The 16,590-nt window shown below is 41.9% G+C and overlaps 1 protein-coding gene across 1 annotated transcript; it reads right to left on the bottom strand.

Moving 5' to 3' along the window:
- Positions 1-11,340: 11,340 nt before the first annotated feature.
- On the bottom strand, positions 11,341-15,085 carry LOC124273549 (acetylcholinesterase-like). The gene is made up of 3 exons (XM_046708830.1): positions 14,908-15,085; positions 14,207-14,388; positions 11,341-11,556 (listed from the first exon to the last, which is right to left on the bottom strand). The coding sequence occupies exons 1-3, from the start codon at positions 15,039-15,041 to the stop codon at positions 11,450-11,452; spliced, it is 423 nt and encodes a 140-aa protein (XP_046564786.1). The 5' UTR covers positions 15,042-15,085; the 3' UTR covers positions 11,341-11,449.
- Between the last annotated feature and the right edge of the window lie 1,505 nt (positions 15,086-16,590).

Raw genomic sequence — 16,590 nt, 5'->3', positions numbered from 1 at the left:
TCGGTACATTACCCCTTGTACCTCATACCTGCGACATTTGAATTGACGATTATCATAACTGAAGCACAATTTGTGCACTGTTTTTGTTTTGAGGTAGTGTCAATATTGCAACCTCCATGATGCTGGTGTACGTTAATGTCGCCACTTTAGAAGATTTGATTCCCCTTAAAGAGTTGACACAGAGTGCTGCAGTCAACATCCTTAAACTGAGAGATAGCGAAGGTGACCTGAAGTTTGATGATGTAGCATGTAATTTGCCAGAACTTTGTGATATTGCCAAACAGTGCTTGTCATTTGAATCCAGGGATTCTTTATTGGGCAGTTCGAAATATGAACATATTGCATACAGTGTTTCACCCCGTTCATCACTCAACCGTTTCAGCACAGCTGAACGTGAGAACTTCATACCAGGACCTCGATGAAAACCGCACTGTGAATCATTCCACCAGATACTTCAATGAGAGCAGAACACATTTTGACCGGACACCGTCGAATTATTATTTTATTAATAAAAATTCACGTCGTCTTCATATACAATACATTTTCCGGTAAACGCTTCATTAAAAAGTTACAATATTTGATTTATTTATTTTAAAATCGATGTGTCAACATAATTAACGTTAGTGTCACACTTTGCAGTCCATATTTGTGGGAAATGCCCTAGCTAAGAAAGAACTTGTCAAAATAGGAATGTCGCCAACAGGAGATGGTTTATCGACTATGTTCGTGAGATGACAGGCTGAGTTGTGGAAGCGCAAGCAAGTGTCTAATGACAGCACAGTATCTATACTAAGCAGCAAAGGAAACGTCAGTTTGGAATTTCCCTTCGCAGAAACGGATAACTGTAAACTCATTTAATGTTTTGATTGTATATTTTTGACAACATCTCAAAATTTACCTGAGGAAAGCCATTGCTTCCCAAACTCAGAATGGAACCCAGGAAATGGTCTCAAAAACACAACCTGGTTTCAGAGATGGTACGGTGTTCACCATGTTTTTCATGCAACTCATGCTACACGTGCTGTTCACAAGGACCATCCCTATCAAATGCACCCCCAAACCTGATTGAAACATTCACATTGCAACGTCAGCAGGATGAAATTGAGTCACTGGGCATAGATTTTCGAAGCTCACTTAGCGCTAACATAGTCGCCATACATTAATATTATCTTACGACTATCTTAGCGCTAAGAGAGCTTCGAAAATCAAGGCCCATATGTGTAAAATTGGGGATGGCCTAAAAGTCGGGCCGGGCCAGGCCACCGGGGAATACTAAAAATGAATTGCAGAATATTAAAACGAAATCCGCACATTTGGGAAGATACACTTCCTGCCTTCACAAATGCATAGTTTGGTTGAAACTGTATAGTTAACGATGAAAAAACACACAACAACAATGACTACATACCGAGATTCCCGTAGAAAAGACACCGTCTTGTTGTTATCCCGTTGAAACATTCACATTGCAACGTCAGCAGGATGCCGCGACTCACGACAGCTCAGAGCAACCAGGCGCTTGGAAGACTTGAAGCTGGCCACACTGCACAAGCCGTTGCCAACACTTCCAGGTCAACGTTCGGACCATCTACAGGCTGCAGCAACGTTTCCGGGCCACCAACACCACAAATGATCGCCCCCGTACTGGCAGACCAAGCAAGGGTGACCACAAGACGATAAGACCGCCATGTTGTGCGACAGCATGTACAGAATCCCTTCATGCAGGCATCCGAAACAGCACGCCAGGTAGTGGGAACACACGAAAGACCAATCAGTACTGATACAGTACGCCGACGTCTTAACAGCGGGAACTTCCATTGCCGTAGACCTTACCGTGGACCTATCCTCAACCCTCGTCATCAGCATGAACGTCTACAGTTTGCTCTACAACACCAAAACGGACGATACAGGCAATGGAGAACTGCTCTGTTCACAGATGAGAGTCGGCACTGCGTATCAACTGCAGATGGCAGAACAAAAATATGGCGACGAAGTGGCCAGCGTTACTTAGACCAATGTATTATGAAAAGAGACTAATGGGGAGGTGGAAGCATCATGGTATGGGGAATAGGCCTGAACCAGAGAGTGGGTCCTGTGGTGTTCCAGAACCTTGGTCCAGGGAGAGGAGGCGGCATCACAGCGGTGCGCAACATCGACCAAGCTCTCAGACCCCACGTCATACCACATTTCGAACGTCATCGGAAGAACATTTTCCATCATGAAAACGCCTGGGCCCATACTGCCAGAGCTATACGGGACTTCTACAGCAGAACGGTGTCAACATTATGCAGTGACCAGCCGTTAGTCCTGATTTGAACCCAACTGAACATCTTTGGGATGAAATTCAGAGGAGACTGAATAATGTCATATCAAGGCCGAACACAGCCGATTTATTGCGCCAGGCCTTCATCAATCGATTGGTGCCCTCCATGCATAGACGCTGTGCTGCAGTTATTGCCGCTCGTGGTGGTCACACTAGATACTGAAGTCAAGCGTCTGAATGAACTGCAAACGTTCACGTAATGTCTTGAAGTTCTGCTGGGTTATTCATTGATGTGTCAAGATATTGTACACAAAAAATGTTTTTTGATCCGCCCATGATGTCCATATCTGTAATGATTTGATTCCAGTGCCTATCTAATTTTGAATTCGTACTGCCGTTTCTTTTACTGGTGAGTATATTTAGACAACTTTTAAGAAGTCGTACTGTTAAGCGTTTTCTTAACTTTCAGAAAGAATGAAATGTTCTATGTCACTGTGTTCATGTATTTTACGTTATGGGCTACTTCAGCTGAAATTCAATTCTAACTTGCAGTGAACATCTGTATTATCGCGTAGTTAGTTTATTTAATTGTGGTTTAAACGAAGAACAAAACACTTCATGTCATATGGTGTCTTTACCTACCTGAGTTTAAGAACTTTCTGTTAAGATAAAACCGTATGATTAAGGATGTTTTTTACGGCAAAATGGAGAAAATAAACACACGTCAGCAAGTCGTACTATGGGTTGGTTAGGTGAGGTGAGGTGAGGTGAAAGTGGGTTTAACGTCGTGCTTGAGATTATTTCGCTCATATGACCACGGGCATGCATGCGTGTGTGTATGTGTATGTGCGCCTGCTTGTACTAGCCCAAACTTAAGCTGGTTTTATAGTGCTAGCCCACTGAGGTACAATGCCGCAGTGAATCATGAATACCCCACTCAGACACATAATACTGACTCCGAGCCGACCAGTCCTTGTTGTGCCCATTAATGCCGAGCGCCAGGCAGGGACCAACAAGTACCATATTTTAACGTCTTTTGGTATGACGCGGTCGGGATTGAACCCGCGACCTTCCGCTCTCCGGGCGACCGCTCTAACCACTACACCACGGAGGCGGTCGTTGGTTAGGTGCTCATGATGCCAGCAAATGGAGAATTCTGCAAAGTCATGCCAAATGTATCCGTTGGCTACCAGCGAACATCGTCATTGTATTTTACGTTATATATTTTACGTTATGTTTATTACGTTATATATTAATTGTCTATACATGATAAGCTATATACATTATATCCAGGGGGGTATTATATTATCGACTATAGGTTGTAACATACATATGTGAGTTAGCGCACTTGTCAATAAGATACTACGATACGATGCTCATGTGATGAACGATGGTATAACGTAAAATGAACCAGTAAATTTGAGGAAATCTTAAAAGCTGTGTAAACGTTACATTTGCAGTTTGCCGTTATCAACAATGAGCGTTATCGGTTGAAAGTTACTTGGGTGTAGTTCATGCTAAAAGATAGTCGCGCGTAAGGTCAAGTGTTTCTTCACCAACATAAATGTTTTTCATAACGTAAAATATAAGATTCATAACGTAATATGCAATAAACTCTACTTCCATCCTTATTAGATATTATACTATACGGACGGTGTTTAGGACATTTCTAAGAGTCTATGAATATATATTCTTGATTATAAATGTATACAGTCTGAAACGTTTACACATTTAATTGTTTAAACTACAATAATCAATTATATTTAAAAGGTCATAAATTACAATTTTCGGACAATGATAGCAAGAAATTAGGTTTGAATTTGATCTTAAAAATTACTAAACGTAGTATACAAATACTTGACCTTTGCACCATGCAACTTACAACCTGTTATTGCAACGTTGCAATTGTGCACTTGCATTGAGAATGAGTGTAGAACACTGAGAATGAGACAGGCTTTCAAATGTTAATACACTAAAGCGTACGGAGTTAATTATTAATTGTTCATAACAAAACAAAAAGAGGATAAAAAGCTCGGAGGATCTGTTTACTGTATGTAAATGCCGGCTGCGGGCACTCAGCTGCATATACTGTCGACTAGCTCTGTTTTTTCTCTCCGTCTAATCTCACGAGAAGCTTTTGAAATCAATATGTCATGCTCTGAATGTGCTGTTTATTCTCTTGAAACAAAGAACGTCCTACAAATACGTCGCTGTTTGTGAGAATCTATGCGAGCACTGTGTTACCCAAACCCTATCCACGCAACGCTGAATAGACGAGAAATGTTGAGTCAGCCTCTCAGTGTGTGTCATAACAACAGAATTATATGGCTTTTCCCCAGAGGCGGGTGTTATTGACATAGTGATAGCGACAAGGCCCATTCCCACATACATAAGAAATCGACATTAAACCGTCCTACCGGTTGGACCAGCCAATCCAGTAATCAACATCATGAGCATTGATCTAGACGCAAATGGGAATCGATGACATGTTTTACGAGTCAGCGAGGCTGACTACCCGTACTCGTTATAGTAGCCCTTTACGACTGTTACGACAAGTATGGGTTGCTGAAGGCCAATTCTAAGCCGGATCTTCATGGGACAGGTCAGAATGAAACTGGTCTGGCGGGAGATGAGAAACACAGGAAGAAATATGGAGAGCCTTTAGATACACACAGATGTATCTGTTGGAGACTTGCACTGGATAGGTTGTGTGACAGGGGCATGTACACATAAAGAAAGATTCCTAACGGGGGCTGTAATCAGTTGGAGAGTTACACATGCAAAACAATATTTAAAACTGAGGACGTAACATATGTTATATTTGGGAGCACGCTTTCTTAATAAAGTACAGATTCTAGTACTTTTGTTGGGTTGAGTCCCATCCAGGATTCGAACCAACACCCACAGAGTCAGGCACCGAATGGCCAGCACACAGAGTCAGCCGTCTAACCCTCTCAGCCAGCGCGACTTCCACAAAATGAAAGTCGGACAATTCGTAGTGTAGACGATTGACATTGTGTCACACACACACACACACACACACACACACACACACACACACACACACACACACACACACACACACACACACACACACACACACACACACACACACACACACACACACACACACACACACACACACACACACACACACCTGATACGTGTAAATTGACACGGTTCTCAATGCCGAAAGCTATGAATACACAATGCCATTTTGTGAAAGTGGTCACGTCCTATCCTGGATTCGAACCCACACTCTCAATCCACAGTGCCACAGCGGCAAGGTCGTTGACTTTATGTGCTGGTGATAAAATGCCGTCCGGAGTCACAACCTTTAGTCTCCACTTGCAAGAATAGCGTGATGGAGTACAGAAGTCCATATCATTCAATGGATATTTTATCTGCCACTGTTTATTAACGCAGAATTTGTCATTTTAATTTTGGCTACAATTCCTCAATATCGACAGCGGCTGAAGGGATGGTGTTAATCCAGCTAAGGTCCATGCAGGTACCAAAAGTGCTGTAAGTCCCCATGGTCCCACGAATGGTGATCAACCCTCAGTTGCAACTGGCGATCTAAATTCCCATGTTATACTGTTTTGTTCTGTATAAATATTATTTCCTGATTACATGCTAGTTTACAACTGTGATAGTCTAAACATTTCAGTGTCCTTCGTCGACAGATATTTATATTGTCTACATTTATATTTATCATACAACTCTCATAGTCACTATATGGCTGAAATACTACCGATAATACTATAAATATAACCCACTCACTACAATCATAGCTTGATGTGACAGTTTTCCTTTAAGGGCTTCAGGTGGAGAAAGTCATGTAGGTCAGTAAATATATCTTGAGGCTGATAGAATGGGCCTCGCACATTGTATTCATTAGGCGCCGCTGTGGATTGTGAGTCGCTGACCTTATTCCCGAAATGGCCTGGGCACCAGAAACAGACTCTAGAAACAGAACCCCTGTGGAAAGTGGGACACAGGCTTTGGACAACAAAAACCTAATCTGGTATGTCGTAATACCTGATCATACAATTGTGCAGACCCTTGATACATTTAACAAACGTATCCTCACTATTAAGCATACATTAATTCAGTGAAATAGTCATGTATATATATATGACCCGCTGCCGAATAATTTTGAATACAGTAACAGTGCGAGACGAAACCTTTCCCTTTATACACCTCTCTACAATGTACGAGACCCGGGTTAGAATTGATCTTTTGAGGGCCGTGAGAAAGATTACCCGTAGCACTGAAATCGTTATATTTGTGAAAGCAAACTAACCGCACTGTTCGACTCACGCGAACCAGATGACACATCACAATCAGCTATCTTGGTAATACTCTGGGGATACTGTAATAACGACAAGGCCGTTCCCACATACATAAGTAATAAACAATATACCGTACGTCCCACCGGTTGCACCTTTCAGAAATGAATGCAAGAGTAGTCAGTGTGAATGTATGGAACAAGTCTAAATGGGAATTGCATCGCACATATCGGTCACTGATGTGTCAGATTGATAAATGTCCCCTACATATCTAATTTAGTTTAACCGTACGGTCAACGAACGGGAACAACCCGAGTGGTTATCGATTCCCAAAATATATACTCTCCCCGAAAAAGAAACGCATCATGAAAATAGCAATTTCATGTAGCAATGAATTAACACGTGATTCATTTTACAAAAGGTTTTGCTCTGTTTATGAGTCCTATGGTGTTTATGTTTTGAAACAGCACAACAAAACGCGCCAGCCGTAAAATACCCGTATTTAACAGCATGATTTTCAATTTCGGCGTGTAGTGTCACAGAATACACAATTCACATGCAATGCACTTGAAAGTTGGGGGATCAGATAGTATCAATGATGGGTATAAAAGGTTTATCGCTGTCTGTCGATTATTCACTGTATTTGGATTATTGATGACGAACGCAAAATGCCACGTCTAAGTGAAGCCAACCGTCATATCGCCATTGGTTTTCTTGAAGCTGGCCAGTCTCAACGTGCCCGACGCATGAATGTTCACCAAAGCACCATTTCACAGCTCTGGGAGAGATATCGTCGGCAGAATTTGGTAGCAGATGCCCCTCGTAGTGGGCGACCTCGAGCGACCACTGCGGCGCAGGATCGCTACATCCGGGTACATCGCCTGCGTCATCGAACAGCTACGGCTACCAGTACCGCTCGACAAATACCCGGATTGAGGAGGCTTTCTGCACAGACCGTCAGGATCAGGTTGAGAGAGGCTGGTTTACGTGCCAGAAGACCTTATTTTGGCCCTGTGCTTCGACAACAACATCGTCGACATCGAGTTCAATGGTGCACCAACGTTCAGGCCTGGAACCTACCGAAATGGCGTAGAATCTGGTTCAGTGATGAATCACGATTTCTATTGGAACAATGCGATGGAAGAATGCGGGTGTACAGACGTCGACGTGAACGTTTCGCCGACGCTTACGTTCCCCAGGTGTACAGATTAGGCCGGGGAAGTGTTATTATGTGGGGAGGGATCACCTGCCGTAGGAGAAGTGATTTGGTGATGATCCAGTGTAACCTGACAGCTCAACGGTACTGTGACGAAATCCTACGCCCACACTTCCTTCCAATCATTGATCGCCAGAGGGAGTTGTTTCAACAGGACAATGCCAGACCCCACACAGCACGTCACACTAGATACTTCCCCCAGAACCACAACATCAATGTGCTCCCCTGGCCCTCAAGATCACCGGACTTAAACCCGATCGATCATCTGTGGGATGCTCTGGACAGACGGCTGCGACGCCGTAACCCTCAGCCCCAGACACTTCAGCAACTCGCACAGGCACTACAGGCAGAGTTGGCTGCGATTGGGCAACACGAGATTCTGAGACTTATTCGTTCGATGCAGAGGCGATGCCGTGCAGTTCTGGATGCCCACGGTGGTCACACGAGGTATTGACTTCAGCGCCACCACACGTCTCCATGTGACACTTAAACTTACTTTGGTGCCAAAGACGGATAAGTCTGCATTCCCAGTGTGCAATTTCGCTATATTTCATTAACTCATAAAGCCCACAAGATGTTTCAAAATAAACATAAAAATACAGTTGAAGTTACTATATGCGTTTCTTTTTTGGGAGAGTATATATGTCGGACACATCTGTAAACACCATGCGTACCCGGGCCTGTCTCTGCAAATGTGGTGGGTCAGGCATCTTCATGACGTATGCTGCTCAACCCATTCAGACCATTATTTATAGCCTGGACCAGGCACGTCAAGATCCCCGGTGTCTGAATGATATACATTGGATGTCAGTTTGACTGTGGCTGGTCACCTTCAGATTTAGTTTAATCGTACGGCCTACGAACGGGAACAATCCGAGTGTTGATCGATTCCCTACAGACAACCTTTTTGCTATTCTCCGGTGACCATGCCCCACCAGCGCACTGAAAACATTCCGATTCCCTGGATGTGTGGCAGGTGCGTGTAGGGTCACTGGTGGGTTGCCGGAAGGTTATTATTATTATAGGATATTTATATAGCGCACATATCCAGGCAACTAGTGCATGCTCATGGCGCTGGTATTTTTTCCCTCGATCATTGGATGTCAATCTCAAACGCACATCGTATTATCAATCGCAACTCCCTGGGGAGTATTCAACTCTTGCAACCACTAGGCGCACCGAGTTATTGTGGCTTTCCCATCCTACCGAGGTACCCATTCACAGCTGGGTGAACTGGGACACATATTCACAGTACTTTGTCCAAGTTTACTGAACGTTGCTGTACCCGCAACTAGTTGTTTGCACGTATTCATGCGGCCACCATCTGGTCATTTACCAACGGATTCGGGGGTTCTTTTAAGTACACAGGGTTGTGTACTGTACACTAGGGGTTGTGACAACACGGAAAGAGTCTGCACACAAAGTTGACTCCAAGGTACTTACACTCGGTCACAGGTGGGCTCGATCCCGACACCTCAACCTCGCTGGATCACTAGCCCCCGGTGATGTGCCACAGATCCATTACAGGTGGGACTGTGGACCACCGGTCGCCGTAAGAAAATATTCTTAGTTATTTTCTTCCGATTTGTCTACGATGTGTCAACAGGCAATTTCCGATGTCAAAAACATTTCCGATGCCCACGGATTATCGTCCAGCTCCCCGCCGGGTATCTCTCAATTTTGCCGATTTTCAGCCAGCCGGGCATCGTAAACTAATCTAAGTGAAACCTTCCCTGTAGAAGACTTCACCTCAACCAGACCTTCCATCGAGGAAGGACGAAGAAGATCGTTTCGGATGATATTGCATCTGCCATTCCAACATGTTCTTTAATATGTGTAACATAAAAACCAAACATTTCGATTATACTGACCGTAATGAAAACCAGCAAGTGAAACGAATATATTATTGTTTATTGTAGATCAATGTGAAAGAACAAGACATCAGTAAATGAAAATATATGTGCTGACGCTTAAGTACTATTGATATATTGTCACATCCAAATGTGTCCTTCTTCCAGTTTTTGTATCAATTTTGAGAAAACAGCGCCTATCCATGAATATAATTCGATGGGAGACAGGTAGCACTTCCATCACAGCTTATATATAAGTATAAAATATGCTTGTACAGGAAATTAATTTTTAGTGATCATGTTAGTGATTCAAATCACCAGTAAGAGTTTCGGCTGAAGAGGTGTCCAGAGTATTTAACAATGACGATCACAAACAATAGGTGTTACAAGCCATGCTAACGTATTTACATATAAACCTAAGTGAAACAGGTTGTCCTAAAAATGTACGCAGTGGTACGGAGAGAATCGAATGAAAAGAATCTACGAGAAATAAGCATGCAGATAAAGTATTTAGATGTTTAGAGAAAGGCTAAGTGTTTATTATAAAAGAGTCTACGTGCAACACGCGTGTAAATAAAATGGCTAATTAGGTAAGCATCTTTGTTTGTACAAAATGACGAAATGAATGCAATCTCTTTGAGACCATTTCAAGAAGCTGTGTTACAAATATGACAATATGAAACAGAATTTATTATCAAATAGCAACGGTCACAGTGACCTCTTCCGAATCATGGCACTTGAATTTGGGATTTATTGGAGGTAATCATCGATTATATATAAGCCTCACGTGTCAACACATGACGAATTGTGACACGCAGATTTCTTTCTGCCTAAATTCAACAGAAGTCAGTTGCATCTTTCTCTCAGAGGTGAGGTGAGGTGAGGTGAGGTGAGGTGGGGTGGGGTGAGGTGAGGTGAGGTGAGGTGAGGTGAGGTGAGGTGAGGTGAAATTGGGTTTAACGTCGTGCTTGAGATTATTTCGCTCATATGACGACGTGCATGCGTGTGTATGTGTATGTGCGGCTGCTTGTACTAGCCCAGACTTAAGCTGTTTTATAGTGCTAGCCCACTGAGATACCATGCCGCAGTGAAGCATGAATACCCCACTCAGACACATTATACTGACTCCGAGCCGACCAGTCCTTGTTGTATCCATTAATGCCGAGCGCCAGGCAGGGACCAACAAGTACCATATTTTAACGTCTTTTGTTATGACGCGGTCGGGGATCGAACCCGCAACCTTCCGTTCTCCGGGCGGACGCTCTAACCACTACACCACGGAGGCGGTCCCTTACTCTCAGAAGCAAAAGGTAATGAAAAAGCTATGTACTATGCCATGATTGTGCAAAATATATGTCCGTTACCGCTTACCCGACCGACCCTATCCTACAACCCCGCCACCCCCCACCCCTCTCAAATCCATTTTTAACCAAGTCAAAATCATGACTGGAGCACATTTCAACTCATCATTTTCATCCAAGCCCAGTATGATATTTTCATGTTTTGTCAGTGTACGTAGGGCTAATATGGATTGAATTGGCATAATGGGCTCTCACTGACATAACCTGCAAATAATTAACATGAATAACGATTTGATATAGAACTCTTTCAATGTATCACCACAAGGCATTGTAACATCATGATATGGTATCCTTGAATACATTCTCAGTAAAGTCAAAAAAACTACAATCGACCCACCTACCCTATTTTTAAAAAGCATGTAATAGGAATCGAACATATATATGTTTTTGTCCCTAAGTCAGAGGAGCCTCTATTTTTGGGAAATATTTTGTGATTTTTCAGCGAATACATTGAGGATATCGCTCCATGTTTAAACACTCACTAATGCTGCAAGTACAGCAATGAGACACGTATTCACAGCAAACGACACCCTGCTTCCATTTTTGGGACATCTGTTAATCACGTTCCCAGTTGTTGCTGAAACAGAAGAATCAGGAATGCTTAAGACTTGGTTGCAGAAACACCAGCGCCTTTGAGCGTTTTTTGATACGTTTTAATCGGATACCATGACTAAGCTTGTTCACTAATATAATGAATCAAATATGTCCACCATGATACGCAGCATCATGTTCAGCAAAAATGTAGGTTTTGTGTTTGCACAATAAGGGTCCCGAATGACTTATATACTGGACAAAATAATTTAGGGATATTGGTATTTTTATGATTGATGTCAAACAAAATTTACATATATCCCTAACTATTTTTGTCCAGTATATGTTAATAAAAGTTCATTAGTAATAAAAACACAGGGAGCACTCTCAGTTCTGGTGCTTCGTCACACTACCAATGAGACTTATAATATGAAAGCATATTAGTGCCATTGTCAAAACTGATTTCTGTGTAGATGATACTTATATCTATCTAAACGATACTTAAATCTACGTATACGATATTCTCATCTCTGAAGATGATACTTTTCCCCACGCAGATACTTAGATTTACGACGGTCTACGTCAAGGATGTGTTTGAAGTCCTCAACATTTCTCCTTTTTATAAACGAATTATATTTAGATATCATGAAGTGTGGTGAACACGGCGTCCAACCTTCTCCCGAACTAATCGAACTATTCATGTTATTATTTGTTGATGGTGTGATTCTTATGTGTGTGTAGTTCAGTTATTGGTCTTCAAAATCAACTACATAGACTATACAGATAAATGGCAGTTGAATGTGAATCTTGATAAATCAAACATTGCTTATATATTCCTTACAGGTGGTCCCTTGTCGGGTAAGAGATTTGTTTTATAGATAAACATATGAATGTTATAAATGATCATAAATACATTGGCATATTGTTTACCCATACGTTGAATCAGAACTAATCTGGGATTAACCTGGCGAGACGAGCAAAGAAAGTTCTTGTACAACTTCACTCTATTGATCCTCTGTACGGTGCTTTCCAACCGACTATTTATTTCAAATTATTTGATTCTCAAATGCAACCGATTTTACTCCATGGATCTGAAAAAGGGGTGTTAACAGTATTACACCACAGAGAACATTAATCTACTTACCTGTAGAAAGTTTCTAAATGTTGTTTTATCAACGCTAAATGCTATGGTTTATGGTGACTGTGGGAGATTTCTATTGTACATATCGTCTTACTGTTTGTGTTTAAAATAGTGGTGTAAAATAAGTAATATGCCTGAACATCGATTACCTAAACAACTTGAAATATGCTTCCACATCTTGATTATCTTGGTAAGAATAATTGGACATCACATACTCGCACCTTGTCATGTCGATACGGCTTTGGTTGTATTTGGTTATCACAGACACTAGACGATGAGGGATATTGATATGTTTAAGCAGGAATGGCATTCAACTATTCATGAAAGTTCTAGATATGAAGCAGAGTCTTATTTAGCTCACATACGCTAAAGAAATGTTCGCAATACTTTTACACGTTTCAGCTTAGGCTTTAATGATCTAGCAATTAAGCGTGGAAGATATTTTTCTATGGAAAAGACCCTAAGGGTATGTCCATTCTGTAACATTATTGAAGATGTATTCCAGTTTATGTTTATATGTCCTGTATATGAAATTCTAAGAAATACTAATGTACCACAATTGCCTATATCTCATATAAATGTCGAATTATTGCCTTACTTTCATGCAAAGACCCTTCAAAACAACACAAAGTAGTCCTATTTATTTATAATGCAGTTTTGCTAAGAGAAGAATTGGTTAGTTAGAAGTTGATTATATAATTATTCCAGTGTTAATATGTACCTCTTTTGTATATGGTCTTATAGCCTTTCATGCAATAAAGATTTGAATTGATTTGATAAAGACATTATAATCTACTTACGAAAGTACAAGATCCACTGTCAAATTATTGACACTGGTAACCATTGTTTGTCAATCGATAATTGTTCAGCGTCTGTTTTGTGTAACCTCTTGCTTTATTGATAGGGATCGATTTGTGTTCTTTCAACCTTGAAGCGTCTTTATTGAGGCATAATCAATACGTCTGTGTTTCCCCCATGAAGTTGTAAAAATACTGAAAATACCAACTTGTTATTGAACAACTACATATGGTAAGTGTAACATGAAATGTAGCATATGTTACATTTGGGATTACACTTTCGTAGTAAAGTACAGATTCTAGTACTTCCGTTGGGTTGAGTCCCATTCGGGATTCGAACTCACACCTTAAGAGTCAGGCATATAATTGGCAAGCCTCGGATAATTGTAATTGTAATCAACTCGTGTTGATATATTTGATATAAGCAGACACGAGGGTGAGATTTTATTTATCATCCAAAATTATTCTTCATCGGTTATCAATAAAAAACCCAACTTTATCTGAACACAAAATTGTCATTAGTCTTCATGAGTAGTAAACTCAGTGAGGTCATAGCATTGTGATGTCATCAACTTCGTGACGTCAATAGCATTGTCAGCTGTGATGTCAAACATGTCAGTGATGTCAAAGCATTATGAGCTCATTAACTGATGATGTAATAGCATTATGACAATTCAATTGTTGCTTTATCTGCAACTTGATCTCACACAAGCGATATCTACAGTGGGAGCCAGTTTGGGATGATAAAAGAGACTTACTGCCAGAGCCGGTGTCCTCGCTCTTGGTGATCAGCGGCAGGAGAGTGTTCCAGAACACACACTGCTGCTTTCTCATGCCCTGCTCTGTGGACAGTCCGGACGAGGAAAAGACCAGGAAACGCTCATCCATAGAGTTGTACGTCGGCCATTGGAAGTCTGGTGTTTCTGGAAGGTTGGGGTTTCTGTAAAAATGGATTGAATACCCTTTAACATAAGATTTCTCCACTTGCTGGTATGATTAGTAAGTTATCGTTACCAACCATTGTAAGCAATTATCAATATTTGCATTTATAAAGAAAACACACGACATATGGATTTCTCATTACAATACAAAGCGAGACTGGCCAACGGAGAAAGAGCTACTAGACCGATATAGTCCCAATCAGATGGTAAAAACACAATGGTTGTTATTGGTGTGATATGAGAGGTATACAGTCCATAACACCCACGTCAAATTTCACAGGGAATGAGTGGAGCAGGGATTCTTTATAACGTGGTTGACTGTATCCAACCGCATTAGGCAATTAAAAACACCATAACAAATAGCACACATGTACTACATACAGGATATAAACTACTGTTCCCATGTAACCAGTGACGCTAACCAAGCAGGCAGGCAGCATAAGATTGCATAAAGTTGGCTACGTCACTGTCAAATATACACCACGATTCCTTTCATATCTACAGTAACAGGTACTTACCCAGATTTAGCGAAATTCGTCCAGTAAGTCATCATGCTCCGACTTATTGACTTATCCACATCTGTCGAAGTGAAGGCATCCCCGAGAGGATGCCCAAACACCGATTCTATCTCGAACGAATGAGGAACTCCCATCCACTGTGGTAGTGGGAACGATGCAATTCTTTGATCAAAGGAATACAGGTAAACATTGTTATTTGCAGAATGTGAGGCAGCTAGTTTGGTAGCGGGACACTTAAAGTAACCGTCTCCAAAGACGTCGTCAGCAGTGTCCACGAAGTTTGGGTGTAGAGAAGGGACGTAGATATCAGCATACTGAGCTATAACAGCTCTGACAATGGCAGAGGACTGTCCAATAGTAACGGTTCTTACAGTCTCCAGGAACTGTGTTCTGTTGACATTAAGCTGATCCGTAAATGGAGAAAATATTGCAGGCAAAAGCTCAACGAGGAATGTGGTACCTTCATTTTTGTTCACCCCCAGAAGGATTTCCGCTTGCTTCGCTTGCCCTTTTTCAACGAGTGATGCTGGAGAATCGGGTAAGAAATAACCATCCACGACTGGACTGAATTGTGCGGAGCCATCAATTGGAACGAGGGCCTGCTTTTCTACTATCGTTTCTGGTGGTAGATCTTGGATACACTGGAAAATGTCAGCATCAGATTTTGCATTACAGTTCGACAGCTCTGCGAGTCTTCTAGTGCTGTTGATAGCCTGCGAAGGTTCGATGGATGCCCACACTGCATTTGGGACCGCGCTTTGAAGAATGGCACGCGTGAAGAGGTCACGTGAGATTGGGGATAACACATGAAGACCAACTGAGGCTGCACCTGCACTTTCTCCAAACAAGGTGATTTTGCTTGCATCTCCACCGAATCTTCCAACATTGTTGTGAATCCACTGCAGGGCAAGAGCCTGGTCCATAAGACCTTGGTTGCCAGGAAACGTATTATGTCCAAGAAATATAAATCCATGAGCTCCTACACGATAGTTCATGGACATTACGATGACGTTTTTCTCAGCAGCAAGGTACTGTCCATTATACAAAGGTATGTTGATGGATCCGGTCTGAAATGATCCGCCATAGATCCATACCATGGTTGTGAGGTTCGTACTTTCTGTGGCATTAGCTGGTGTCCATACATTGATGTAGAGGCAGTCCTCACTGAAGTTGAGAGGAATTGATCTCCATGGCATTCCTTCTGCAGTTTCTACTGGTTGATGGCAAGACGGTTTCATTGTACGTGCATCCTTGACTTCCGGTCTCCATGGGTCCAATGACTGCGGGTACTTGAACCTGCGGCCACCTATGGGTGGTTTTGCATAAGGAATACCATAATATGTGTCGATGGTCTTGCCAAGCACGGAAGTGCTCAGACCAACCACTTTGCCATGCGTGGTGTCAACTTCCTGTCCAGAAGCTCTCTGTGTTGTGAGGAGGAAGGAGACCAGGGTGCACAGCAGTATATGCGGCATGACTTTTCTCTGCGAAACGATTAAAAAAGTAGTAAAGTTATAATTTCTTGAACTCTTGACACTAATCATTTCAACTATACAAATTTGTTTTACAATACATCGGTTAATGTGTACACTACGAAAGCGTAGGACTTAGTACTCCTACGTAGGACTTAATATCTCCTACGTAGGTGGTTGGGTTGGTTGGGGTGAGGTTCTGATATGAAAC

The sequence above is a fragment of the Haliotis rubra genome, unplaced genomic scaffold (genome assembly GCF_003918875.1).
Source record: "Haliotis rubra isolate DU_JTF1 unplaced genomic scaffold, ASM391887v1 Scf1817, whole genome shotgun sequence".
Taxonomy (NCBI): domain Eukaryota; kingdom Metazoa; phylum Mollusca; class Gastropoda; order Lepetellida; family Haliotidae; genus Haliotis; species Haliotis rubra.
The sequence above is the reverse complement of the archived record's forward strand: the minus strand, read 5'-3'. Positions and strand labels throughout refer to the sequence as shown.

What these genes read in the sequence shown, in the direction of transcription:
- LOC124273549 (XM_046708830.1), bottom strand. Translation starts at nt 15,041, where the DNA reads ATGGGAGTTCCTCATTCGTTCGAGATAGAATCGGTGTTTGGGCATCCT. An exon ending in ACGAATTTCGCTAAATCTGG is followed by an intron (nt 14,389 to 14,907) that starts GTAAGTACCTGT and finishes CCATTTTTACAG; the next exon opens with AAACCCCAACCTTCCAGAAA. An exon ending in CGAGGACACCGGCTCTGGCA is followed by an intron (nt 11,557 to 14,206) that starts GTAAGTCTCTTT and finishes CTTCTGTTTCAG; the next exon opens with CAACAACTGGGAACGTGATT.